Source organism: Thalassophryne amazonica, chromosome 15 (genome assembly GCF_902500255.1).
Source record: "Thalassophryne amazonica chromosome 15, fThaAma1.1, whole genome shotgun sequence".
Lineage (NCBI taxonomy): Eukaryota > Metazoa > Chordata > Actinopteri > Batrachoidiformes > Batrachoididae > Thalassophryne > Thalassophryne amazonica.
This window is the reverse complement of record NC_047117.1, coordinates 67120686-67134703: the sequence shown is the minus strand read 5'-3', so window position 1 is coordinate 67134703 and position 14018 is coordinate 67120686. Positions and strand designations below refer to the sequence as shown.

Genomic DNA, 14018 nt, shown 5'->3' with positions numbered 1-14018 from the left:
TCAGCTGGGGAAGCATCATTAAGCTCCACATAAACCTAACCCGCTAAAAAAAAAAAATTGTTACTGTTAGTTGTGAAGGATTCAAATTATGTAAACTTGCATGAAAAAAAAAAAAAAAAAAAAGATATGAAGGAACCTAAAATCTGCACATGGGGAACATCTGAAGAGGAAACTGTTATCTGCTGTACTACTGATGAACATTGCCACTGTCTTTGCACAGCTCATTTTGTTTTTTGCCCCTTATAGAAAAGCACTGAAGATTCTTTCTTCATATGAGCAGAAAATTAAAAAGGAAAAAACCCTTGCCCGGCTACAATACAGAAATTAATATTTTAATAATTCAAAAAAAACTTTGTATGTTTGTGTGAACTGAGGCTTCAAGGACGAGACAATAGGTACAATATGAATAACAGATTTTAGAATTAATTTATTAAAATCAGGTGGCACTTAGCTTTTAAGACCCAGATGATGGGAAATGACATGGCATTGGCAGTGGGTAAAATGTTTTAATATTGGCACTATGTTTCCTGGTGAGTCCCTGCTTTGATATATATTTATTGTTTCATGTTGGAGGATGAGAGAGTGGATTTTATGTTCAGATTGAATGAGATGTTAAATAACAGCAGTTTGTAGACGTTTACTCTTTTCAAAGTATGGAGCGACGTTGAGATGAAAATATAGAAATATACCGGAAGTTCACGTCTCCTTCATTGTTTCTGTCTGAAGGACTACAGGTTGCTTTCTTGGGTGTTGTTGGAGGAGATGGGGTGCAGACCGCCATTCTCATGCAGTCTCTTGGCGCGGTAGGTTTCATAGTGAATGTTGTGAGTGACCTCCTTCAAGTCCTGGAGGTGAGATCTGAGATCAGACAAACAGAGTAGACACATTCTTTAGTCTTATTTGCATTTTTTGAAATTATCACTGTGGCTGCATTTTATTCATTAGAGCTTGTGTTTTGGGTTTAACAGTTGGAGAGTGCATTTCAATCAAATATTCCAGGGGGTTTTTTAAACCAAAATTTTTTTTTTCTTAAGTGTTATTTCGAGCATGTAGCTTTCCCCGGAGATTGATTATTCCGTAAATGCATAACACTGATGCCAGGAAATAGCAAGTCTGTTTGTAATAAACACAGGGATTAAAGTTCTCTGTTGCCACGATGGATTTCTGTCAATTGGGCTGCCAAAAGGCAGGATTTGTGCTGACACGAAATCAAGGGCGGACACAAGATATAAAATTTACAGAGGACAAAACGTTGAAAAATCAATTTTTAGAATAATGTTTTTTTTTTTGTTTCTCCTGGCAGCGAGTGCCTGTGTTTCTGTTTCCTGTTATTCCTCTATGTCCTGTCTGCCGGGGGGGGGGGGGGGGGGGGGGGGGGGTTTGAGTGTGTCACAGCGCCGTGGTGAGATACACTGAGCAAAGAGCAGAGTTTCACAAACATTTTTAAACATTTATTTCAAAGCCTGCTCTGAGTGTCCTTGCTGTTGTTAAACTAAAAACACAGCTGCAGTCTGTGACACATAACGACAAACACTAACTTTTGTTTTTAAACCCAAGTACACCTAAAATCTATTTCTGAGGATGGTATGATGAAAATGTGCTGATAAAACTTCACTCTCAATCAGGCTGCACTTTCCACATAAATACACAAATTCTTGATTGTTCCCGTTCAGAGACTGCAAAGCAGGGGCTAGTCCAGATGGAAAGAGGGTGTTGTGGGGGAACGTGCCCTCCACAACACCCCGTGATTAAAGGTCTTCTTTTGAAGATATTGTTCATACTAATATTACTATAGTTCTGGGCTTATAAAAATAAGTTTAGTTAATTTATCTTTTCTGCATAACTGAAGTGGGATGTGAAGCAATATCTTTTTTAATGTAGCATCTAAGCTTTGGCATTACTGGGTCTGTTTGGGGCTCTAGCTTTAAAATCAGGGCAGTTAGGATGAGGGAAGCCAAAAATATGAAAATGATTACAGCTCTTGTTTGTTAATAATCTTATCAAACAAATATGTAGGTTGTGATATCAATTTGTTACAAAAAATTTTCAGTCAATTTGTTTTTTTCAGTCATTTTCAGTATTTTTCCAAAATACTGAAAACGTGGCAAAATGACAGTAAGAATGCATAAACATGTCCTATTTCATGCAGCTCCCATGCTCTGCTGTCGTTCTGCTCCACCTCGTTATTTCACAGCGCCATTTTGACTGCAAACCACCTAGTCTCTTGCCCATTTGAGTTACTTGCCCGTACTTACTGAGTCACTATACTGGTCCTTCAAGAAGCCTCACAATGCCCCATTTTGACAATTTTTTTTTTAAATTTGAAAGGGCCCCCCTAGACAGGGATATTTCCATAACAATTCGATCAATTTAGGTGCCAATAGTTTTTGTTGTTCCTAGACCAGTTTTTTTTCCATAGAATCCATTTTCACTCCGGCCATTTTTGTATCGTGCATATTTAGTAAGATAATTTGCATATTTGCTAAAAATAGCAATTTTCACATTTTCCTTAATGATTCTGAAGAATTTTGCATATACAAAGAATAAAATGCTTGATTGATATACAAATGAATCTAAGTTCAAATAATCACTAATGCAATCATAGCTTGTTTTTAACCTTGCGTAATTTGCATAAATTATGCAAATGTAACAAATGTTCAACTTTCATGTATCAATGTCAGATTATTCGGATAAAACTATCATACAAGAGTTATATTAATGAAATTTCATACAATTCAATTTATTTTGCAATATATTTCAGAATTTGTACAAGTATAACTCGTAGAAGTGGTTTTTATGCTGATTTGCATATACAAAAATGTACACGTTAATGAGGTTGTCAGGATCAACCAAGGAAACTGCTTTAATAAGAAACACACAAGAAAAAATTGTTCAGCAGACTTAAACATTTCTAAGTATTTCTTTCTTCTCTTACATGACTTAATTATAGTACTATTGCATGCAAATTAATACATTAGAACTGAGATAGTACTTTAATGACACTCGATGCACTGGTCAGATGACAGCATAAATTGACAAAACATTATCATTTGAGAATCTAAGAAATGCAATAACTCCTAAATCTGGCATCAGCTTGAATTGTTCAATAAGTAGTTCACTTATAACTACAGTTATAGTCTACAGTGTCCAACTATGTCAGCTTACTCAGACTCTTCAGAATAGTCACTCTCAGTCACTGTTTCTGAGTCACTGAGCACAAGGTCACTGCTGCTGCTGCTCTCTGATGCTGATGAAACTTCTTCAGCTGACACATGGAACACTGTCGACAGACCGTGTTTTGCAGTTTCCTTTCATGGCTTCTTCTTTGGTGGTTCTGAAGGAGGATGCTGCTCACTTTCATCAGCAGAGTCTCCTCACTGTGCTTGTGTCTACGAGGCTTCCTGCGTGACAGACTTGGTGGAAACTGGGAGCAGCACAACGAGACTAGTACAAGGCTGTTCTCCTCCACTTGCCATCCACATTCTTCAGGATTAGGACAGTTAATGTGTCTGAGGAGACATTGCTTCCAGATGTAAGCTTGGAAGTTTTGCTCGTTTGATGTGTTCTTCTGCACCATGCTGTCTGGTAGCAGTGTGAGGCTTGACTTGCTTCTTTGTTGTTCATACATTCGGATTCTTGTTTCAACGAAATCTTCACCTTCCTTTCCGGTATACATGGTGGTCCGGATAAAGCTCGGGATCTGCTCAGTATCCTGTGCTGAAAGTTTCTCCTTCCCTAGTGGCGCCAATAGGTTGCCGTAATTTATGCACATTACGCAAGGTTAAAAACAAGCTACGACTACATTAGTGATTATCTGGACTTAGTTAGATTCATATCATATCAATCAAGCATTTTATTGTTTCTATATGCAAAATTCCTCAGAATCATTAAGGAAAATATGAAAAATTGCTATTTTTAGCAAATTATCTCATTAAATATGCACGATACAAAAATGGCCTAAGTGAAAATTGATTCTATGGGGGAAAAAAAAAAACTGGTCTAGGAACAACAAAAACTTTTGGCACCTAAATTGATCGAATTGTTATGGAAATAAACCCCCGTCTACCCTATGCACCATCCCCCCCACTCGGTCACTCTGGTGTCACCCCTTTGCTAAATTTTCCAAGAAAAACCCTGCATTTGATCAGGTGTGGTACCACTCAATTTAAAAGGACTCATTTACCTGATCAGAAAATCTCTCAACTGAGCAAACTCACAGTGGTTTTGGTTTTCAACTGCAATAAAATGAGAACAAAGTCAAATTTCAATGCTGTGAACTGAGATCCACCACAGTATTATCATGAAACATCTCCCACCTTCTACAACTCCCCACGCCGTCTTCCTCCCCAGAACTCGCTTTCCATTCACTTGATATTCTTTGTCACTGCCCACGACAGCGAAGGGCATGGCCTCCTGCAGACAAAGAAATAAGGTGGCGAAAACTGCAACGAGGTTCACGAGACCAAACAAAGAGAGGCAGGAACATGCACACATGGAAGAGGGAGCAAATCACGAAGGCCGTTCTATTATCAGGTGGGTACGTGTTGGAAGGAGACTCTTAAGCCTATCTCCCAGTACTGGCGTTCGATAAATTGTCAACAATTTAAGAAGTAAATGAAAGAAAAAAAAAAAAAAAAAAAAAAATCAGATACCCAACCTGGCCTGAAATCGGTTGTAATCTGTGGGAAAAGAAGCGTTGTAGAACACTGTGAGCAATCTGGAAAGTTTTAAGCAAATTTGTGATGTCTGGGTCTTCAACAGAAGACAGTAAGAAGAAGAAATAGCATTTTATATACAAAGCCTGCGTAACGTCACCCATAGGTTCTCTATAGAGACACCAAACAACTGATAAGAAGCCCATATCTGGGTATCACCATGTTGGCAGTGGTACCAGCGCTGATTCTGGCTACATGATTAATCATAAATGAACTAGAGCATGAGTGCTACACTACACACTTGTGTGCAAACCTCCACCAACAGTAGCTTGCAATTCCACAAAATTTTACCTTGGAAAAAATTTTCAAGGTCAAAGTCCTGTTATAAGTGTTTTTTTTTTTTTTTTAAGTTAAATTAGATGTGACCAAATGTCAGGAGTATGTATTTAGTTTATGCACTTGAATCAAAGTTTTTTGTGGTGTTGTCAGGTCCCCCCCCACAACTTTTTTGATTTCTGAATTCTTCAGATAATTTTCACAGAACATTGGTTATCTCTGCTATGCACAAGTTGTCACTGCTTTTTGGCACTTGGTTTCTGACTGATAACTGGAAGACAGACAAACAGGCATAAATTTGGAACCTCCATCCAATTTTGGTGGTGCAGGTAAATCCATAACAGAAAAATTAGTGTGTTTGAGGCAATTTTGATTGATATAATGTACACCAAATGGGCTTTTCAAAACTAAATTCAAATGTCCACAAAATCTACAGTATGGATCAGATCTGGCTTAAACTTTGTCAGGCAATAGTGAGTGCTGGTCTGAACCCCACTTTCAAATATGAGAGTGATTGGGGCATATTTGTTTAAGATATAATGTAAAAAATACATTAAATTGAGTTTTCAATGTTAAATTTAAATTGGCCACAAAATCTCTGTCAGTTGATAAAGGCATAATGTTGTGCATTGTGCATAATGCTCTCAAATATGAAGAAATTTGATCTTTTGTGAAATTTGTTCAATGTTAAAGATGGGGATTTTTACAGTTTTTCAAGATTTTTCCTGCCTTTGACCTATGGCCTTGAAAATTGAATCAGTTCTTGCCTATCAGTATATGAATCCTTGGTTGTACTCAGGGTTGCCACAGCAGATGCGAGGCGGATCTGCATATTGAACTGGCACAAGTTTTACACTGGATACCCTTCCTGACGCAAGTTCACATTACATGGAGAAATGTGGCAGGGGTGGGATTTGAACCGGAAACCTTCCGCACTAAAACCAAAGGCACTAACCACTTGTCCACCACTCCTGCTGGGATATGAATCTTCAATAAAAAAATTCATAATATATGAAAAACTGTGGACTTCAGGCTGTTCACAGACAAACAGACAAACAAAAAGGGGCAAAAACAAAACCTCCTCCTACTTTGTTGGCAAAGGTAATAAAGAGGTGGAGCTCAGTGTGTGATGAAAGAAGACTGAACACGCCCCTCTCTTCCGAGTCCAAAGAAGCTAAGCTGACAGGCTAACCTTGGCTCAGGTGTTTATTAAATCATATTTTTGGGGACTGCGTGGCAGTTCTCATAATGGTATGGTGTGGACATTAAAAGTTATGAGCCGCTTATTTTCTCAGTAATGGCACATTAAATGGACCCAATGGATCAGGCTACAGATAGCTGCTAAAAGTGCTAATGCTGTTAGCGTACAAGATTAAATATGATGAAAATTTTTGTTCAGTGTGATTATTGCAGCGGGGACATCTTAGATGATTCGTTAGTAAGTTTCACCGCCCAACAAGCCATATTATTCCAGGTGTTTATCATAAAATGCTCCAAACAACAAGACACAGCCTCCACAACAGCTAGCAGCTGCATCGAGCGAACAATACGCTACCAACACAGTGAAAGTTGGAACTTGGGTCAGCCACTGTCACTCAAAGGGACCACACCCCCAATTAAACATAACATTATGGCTTTAACCATCTTAAACTAAGAAGCTGGAAAAAAAAAGTTTAACCCCCCTTACAGTTGTCACAGAGCAGGAAACTACCAATAGAGACCACCAAAGCTGTCTTTTGTACCAGGCTGTAAACATGTTTATTTCTCTTGTAAAGTTGGGCATTTGAACATGGAGTCCTACAGGAATGTGCTCTGTTTTGAAGCCTGCCTCAAGCGGCCAATCAAGGAACTATAACATTTTTCTTCTTCTGGGTGGACTTCATCTGAGACCATCGAAGCTTTACCCCTTGGTTTTACATCCCCAGTAATCAGAAAAAAAAATAAATAAAAAAATAATCAGCCACAGTCTTAAGTAATTGGATATAAAATTGTAGGTAATAGTAAGAGCTGTGATTACAAATTTTTTTTTTTGTTTTCGCTGTGACCTTCAAACTCCAGGCCAGATTCCCCCAATTTTGAAATCAGGACAGAATTTGGGGCTAAAAATCGCTAATGGGAGACGATACTTACTCTGATCTTGTCATTGTCGCTTTTGTCCTCCATGTCCTCGTCAAACTCTTTCTGGGGGTAGAACTCGATGCTGCTCATCTCCAGCTCCTTCCTTACCTGCAGCACAAAAAGACAAAACAAGAAAAATCACATCTTTGTGCAAACTCTGCCTTTAATCGCGCCTCTTCCCAAAGCGGACGGCATCACGCAGGTGCGAGTCTCACCCGCTGTTTGAACTCCTGCCTCTCCTCAATAGTCATTGTGTCCGCTTTAGCGATGATGGGGATAATGTTGACCGAGTGACTCAAGCGCTTCATGAATTCAATGTCAAGTTGCCGCAGGCTGTGAGAAAACAACAGACACACAAAAAAGAAAACCAGCTGAAAATGTTAAAAAGTGGGTTGAGTTTTATGAATCTCCCAGAACACCTGCATGGTAGCAACGATTCTTAATTTTGGTTCTCAGGAACCCCTAACCTGCACATTTGTCCTTGTCCCCTGCTCTGCCAAAAGTTGACTGGTTAACTACAATCACCAAGAAGATGAGGAATGCAGCAGCTGTTGCCACCAGAGGGCGACAGTGCACTTCCCTGCCGGACTATATTGCGTATATATGCCATTTGTGTGTTTGAAATCGCACTATAATGTGAATTTGATGCAACAATATCTGTCAGAGCCTCAGGTTACTTCCTGCAACTTCTTGTGTCCCATTTACTCAATCTCTTCTATGCGAGAGAGGTTATTTTCTCTTACTGCACAGCTGGACAGGAGTGATGTTCGAGAAATGTGTTTAAAAAATTCACATTAAGAGGTTACAAAGGCCTTTTATCATGAAAGTGGTTGAACTACAATCCACATACACTTGACTTTTCTCCCATGGAGAACTGTTACACCTGTTAAAAGGCTCCAACTGCAGATCGTTCTGCTCAATGCAGAGGAGTAAGTGGGGAGGACGAGGAGTTGAAGAGAAGTAGCCAAGGAGGGAAGCTTTATTATGTCCTGCATCTAGTGGCAGAAAAATCATTCATAGCACCATTAAGCCACAGACAGGTAGGTTCGTCAACACCTGAAAATTAGTTTCTTTAGGATGTGTAATATGATTCTAGGTTTAACTCACGAGTGTCCCGTTGGGGAGATGAAATAGAGGCAGCAATGCACCCTGGTGTCAGGGATTCGCTTCTTTCTGGTGATGTTGACCTCCTCCTTGAGGAACTTCTCATACTGCTCATTGATGTACTTGGATATGGGTTCCCAGCTGTAGATACAGGAAGGAGGAGACATTGACTTGGAATAAGATAAGGAGGACAAGCACATTCTTAGGTCATAAAGTTTGTTTGTATATTATCAATATATTTTCTCATGCAGCAATTCTAAACTGAAAATAATTTTATTAATTAAAGAGAAACTGTCCATAACACAAACCAATAACCATGATATCATATGAGACTTTAATCTGAAATCCCACCAGCTGTCATTGTTGATTTGATCCCCAAAGCCTGGAGTGTCAACAATTGTGAGCTTCATCTTCACACCCCCCTCCTCAATGACTGGAAAACACAAATAAAGAAAATAAAAATCACATTTACTGCTTTGTGTGCAACTAATCTGATGTCCATTTGATGTCTTGTGACAGGCTGAGATAATACAATTGGAAACAAGGCATAAAAACAGCTGGCATGGGCTTTCCAAACATCTGCAAGAGCTGCACGCTGCTGGCAATGGTTTCATGAGGTCAGATCACTCTCAGCTGCAGGCAACGTGTCAAAAGTTTGATTGACGTTATTTTCGCGCTAATGTTTAATCTTCACCGATATGTAAAGGCCAATTTGCTGTGTTCTGCCTTGTTGGGAAACAGTCACCAGATGGCACAAAAACCACAAAAATCCTTCATCATAAAATGGCAACAGGGAAGAACCAACGCTGGGTTTGTTTCACAAAGACTTCACAATGCTGCAGACAAGTCTATAGAGAAGAAACGGTCTCCGCCCCTTGTGATATATTTTCCTATTTGTCAAGCACAATAGGGTGATTAAAGGGACCTGGCTGTCTGGTGTGGCGGGCATCAAAAGGGCAGTGACAATGAAACTGTGTGTGGGGGTTAAATGCTGGTAAAAGTCTCGAGGGGTGTTAACCATGCCACTCGGTTGCACCACCAACATATCGAGTTAATGCATTCCATCTCACATGTTCTGCCAGCAAGTCACATGTCAGACCTCCACATGGTGACTCTGGGAATACTTTGGCAGCTCAGTGACACTGGTGAAAACTGGGTTTCCAGTATCTTTAAATAATGGGACACAATGGTTAAGGGAAGGACAATACAAAAAAAAGAAAAAGCAAACAGAGCCCCCCTCAATCTTGGGGGTTGAGCACAGGGTCAATCACCCTGCCTTGGAAAACGTAATTCAAGTAAAGGTGCCCTGACACTTGCACGACTGATCCGCAAACTTGCACGCACATCAGTGATGATCCCACCCGCTGTGTTCCCAGCTGGACGCCGTGCTTTGTTCCACTGGCTGCCACGCGTTGTGTGCTGGATGCTGCGTATATAAAATAATTAGGTGAAGGTGGAAAAAAGGTAATTACTTGTCATGTTTACATTGTCATAGCTTGGTAAAACAGTTGCGTGTTCTTTCCTTCTTGTGTGCAGCTGTAAAAATATGTTTGTGATAGATTTAACATCTTGTTATAATCATTCAGATGAGCTGCGCTCTGATGTGGTGCACTGACAATCACTCACACTGTTCACTTCATCTTTACTCGAACTGACAAGCTGCACGTAGTGTTGGCGAGTAGCTCGTGCAACATTAACTACCACCTCACATTTGTCACATTTTTTTGCGTGACATTTATGCATGAAAGATTTTTTTTGAACATTTCAAAATTCTCTTTACGCAATTGCATGCGCTGGCGCCCCTCTCTCATTCAGTCTTCACCCGTTAATGACAAGTTCACTCTCCTGCACAACACAGTGCGTACATCAAAGTCATGCAAGCGTCAGGGGGCCTTAAGTCAGTGAAGCTCTGGCTGATTCCAGAATTAGCGTGCACGAAGATGAACAGCGAGTGTGTGAAACTGGAGGGAGGCTGTGACTGCAATATATTTTTGTAGTAACTTTTCTGTGTTGTCAGTCTGTATTGCAAAGGCTTCTTAAGATCTCCATACTAAGAGCAGACATCTGAAAGAAATTATGTGAGATTATTGGCCACCCCGGAAATGTTTTTGATTTCAGGGAATCACACGATCAAAGCCTCTCTTAGTATAAAATGCCTCCAGCTGAAGCAGATGCCACTCAGTGTATTTGCAGCTCAGCCAGAAATAAATCATGAGCTCACTTGGTGTCTATCACAGTGAGCTGGCAGAAGAAAGTGCTCTTGTAGTTTTTATTTTTTTTGAGACAGTGAAAAATGATCTGTTTCCATAATTCTCATACTGTCGTGTGACTATTCCTGTACTCACCATGAGACACTAATTTGATCTCCACAGTTTTGGGGATCTTCTCATCACGGCTCCACCCTGCGCTCCTCCTGCTCACCTGAGATTTGAACAGTGTGTTCACCAGAGTTGACTTTCCCAGCCCGCTGTGACCTGAGATGGTGGTGGAGGAAGGGGTGTTACAAGAAAAGTGTCAAGAAATGAATAAAGAACCCACCAAGGACTACACTCACAAAGGTTTCCTGGGCTTACCTACAACCATGATATTAAAGTCAAAGCCAGTTTTCATAGTCTTCTTCCTCATCTGCTCAATGATGGTGTCAATACCAATGTACCCCAGTAGGGTGGATCCGCCACTGTGAGTGCCGGCATGTCCGTGACCTCCACTGTGAGCTGCAGCTTGACCCCCAGTGTGGCCTGTGCCATGCCCCACATTAAGACTGCTGCTGTGTGCTGGACCATGACTCCCAATGGGGACTGGAATGGCACTTGGAGGGGGACCTCCTCCCATGCCTAAACCCTGGGGTGGGAAGGGGCTGGAGGGGGAGGGACCCCCAACATTTGGAGGCTTGGCAGGAACAGCTGGCTTGGGTCTCACCTCTGGAGGGACAATGTCTGACATGGCTGCATGGAACAAGAATTTAATAGATGGTAAATTAACAAGCCCTTTAAAGTCACAGTGACCCCTTTTGCTAACCGCAGTGTATTATACCCCACCCCCACCAGAAATAAAAATTCAAATAGAAATTAAATGTAAAAAAACAAACTTAAATTCAAATAAATAATTTGTAATTTTGCTTGATACAACATATCATCAAAATTGTTAACATGCAAACAAATGTACATATTAGGTTCCAATTTTGCATAATGATAAATATTAATATGACAATGAATTCAATTCATTGTTATATCTGTTCATCAGTCAAGAGATATTTATGCATTACTGATTCTCTGTCTCTACCACACCTGCTCCCAATCCATCATTAATCCTGCATTCAGTAACCATCCAGTTCATGCATTTTAATTTGTTTATGGCATTTCAAATACAAAAACTAAATCAGGCTTCTCAAGATAAAAATTTCTAAAATGATCTTCCTTAAACTCAAACTGAAACTAAATCTCTACAACCTGATATAAATTAATTAAAAATAAAGTCAAGATGATGGGCTGCTTAAGTACTCAGCCCCTTTGGTATAATACCTGTAAGTAATCTGTTTAATTGCCATTTTTCTTCAGACGAGTCAGGGGATGGATACATGAACATTTCCTGAACTTTATTTAGAAATACAAACAATATAGCACTCTATGGTAAATGTGTATGGAGAAGACAGTTCTCAAAAACTGAGTGACCGTGCAAGAAGAAGAGTGAGGAAAGGCACCAAGACACCCAGACAACCCAGAAGAGTTTACAGGCTTCTGTGGCTGTGATTGGAGAAATTGTGCATAGTGCATGTTTGGCATTTTCTATCACCAGTTATACAGCTTCCTGATGAAATGGTATAGAGGAGGGTTTTCTTTCACCGAAACATCAAATCTAGGCTTGCATCTCAGATGTACCTTCTGGCAAATTGTAGCTGAACTTTCAGGTCTTCTTTGTAATAAAACCATCAAGACATTTAGATGTACTTTCAGTCTTAGACTAGTCTAAGGAAGATAATTTTAGAATTTCTTATATTGAGAAGCCTGATTTACTTTTTGTATTTGAAATGTCATAAACAAATTAAATTCATGAAATACCAAAGAGCTGAATACTTATGCAAGCCACTGTATTGTGTTAGTAAATTGTGGTTTTGCCTTGTTTGTCCTTCCCCCATACACACACTTTTTAAATTGCTTCTGTACGGAAGCAGGCCAGCAGAGCCTGGCAGGCCTTATTGATGCTGAATTTTGCAGAGACTGAGGCTGAAGCAAACAGTGCAGGCAGATGATAGGGGAAAGAGGCATGTCCACATCACACGACCTGCAGGGTACACAGAGTGCACGCAAAAGGAGCTACGATCCTTGATCCAGATCATACAGGAGCTCACTGAGGCACTAGCTGTCACTTCTGATTCACAACACTCCCATCAAGCACTGCTCCCGGATTCATCACACATATGCACAAAGGACGCATTAATCAATATTGATCATAAGCTAAACTGTGCAAAAACAGAGCCGTTGTTGCTCGTTTCTCTTGGAAGAAGGAAAAAAAAAAAAAAAATCTTTGTGGCGGGTCGCCAGCACATGCAGGATGCAGAGCCCATTGTATCTCTGCAGCCGTGCACCTCCGCGTTAGCCACTAGCTTTAGCTAATGCTGACGTCACACTTACCGTTACGGGACCTGGAAATCTGAAATCAGGGGAAATTGGTGTTTTTTGAGGAGTTATACTGTCGCGCCGGAGACTAGAAAAAAAGCGATATGCATCCAACACAGGGACGATAAACAGCGGTCACGTGATCAAGCACCTCTCTTTCCGACGGCCGTGAGCGCCCCCTTTCCCGTTACCATGGCGACAAGAGGACAGGGAGTGGGGAGATGCAGTGCGCAGTACAGCTAATTTTATACACCCGATGAATTATTAGGTTAAAACTAGAAACAATTAAAAGATGCATATAACATTAAAAATGTTCAGTTTATGTCCAACTGAAAACAAACCATTATGTCACTGGAGCCCACTGCTCAGTAAATATCAATGCCATTGCCTTTCAATCATTCTGAAGCAATTAGTTATTTTCTGAAGCTTTCTTTTACTTAATTATTGTAAAGATGTCAAAACAATGAACATTTTTCTGAAATAATTGTTTTATTTATTGTTTTCATTGTTGGAAACAATAGCTAATTTCCTAAAGTACTTGTTTCTGTTATTGTGTTATAAAAAGCTTTTAGAAAAAAAAAGATCATGTCGTGAAGCATCTGGTTCATTTAAAGTTTTAAATGAGGAACTGACTAATATTGTATCATTTAACATTTTGAAAAATTTTGCAAGTTTTAAAACAATGAGTCATTGGTTGAAGACATTATTGAATTTACAGTGAATCATTTTGTGAAGTAATTGTTTCATTTAGTGTTTTCTGCTTTTCAAATGAATGAATTATTTTCTAAAATAATTTAATTTATTGGATTGATTGTTTAAGAAAAGGACAGCACTCTGGCTTCATGGTTAGTGGTGTTGCATTAAAGCTAGAAGGTCCCAAATTCACTTCTGACCTGTTCCTTACTGTGTGGAGTTTGTATGGTCTCCCCATGTTCCTGTGGGTTCACTCCGGGTGCTACAGCTTCCAACCACTTCAAAACACATGCAGGTCAGATGAATTGGTGACTCCAAATTAACCAAAGGTGTGAGCGAGAGTCTGTAGGTTTATGTGTCGGCCCTGTGATAAACTGGTGTCCTATCCATGGTGAAACCCCCCTCCCAGCCCCCACCCATGTCCTTCAATTATAATAAGTGGGTTTGGAAAATAATAAATGGCTGCTTGTTTAGGAAAAGAGTGAATCATGTGGTC

General features: G+C 39.9%; 1 protein-coding gene across 2 annotated transcripts; it reads right to left on the bottom strand.

Annotated features, from left to right (window-relative positions):
• Positions 1–711: 711 nt before the first annotated feature.
• sept3 (septin 3) lies at positions 712–12999 on the bottom strand. 2 transcript variants are annotated; one of them, XM_034187688.1, is made up of 10 exons: positions 12845–12999; positions 10787–11158; positions 10559–10687; positions 8565–8646; positions 8217–8354; positions 7325–7442; positions 7122–7217; positions 4317–4413; positions 4184–4235; positions 712–858 (listed from the first exon to the last, which is right to left on the bottom strand). In XM_034187688.1, the coding sequence occupies exons 2-10, from the start codon at positions 11154–11156 to the stop codon at positions 729–731; spliced, it is 1212 nt and encodes a 403-aa protein (XP_034043579.1). In that variant the 5' UTR covers positions 11157–11158; positions 12845–12999; the 3' UTR covers positions 712–728. The 2 variants fall into 2 exon arrangements, with proteins under 2 accessions (XP_034043579.1, XP_034043578.1); XM_034187687.1 differs by lacking the exon at positions 12845–12999 and having other exon boundaries at positions 10787–10897; positions 10928–11158.
• Between the last annotated feature and the right edge of the window lie 1019 nt (positions 13000–14018).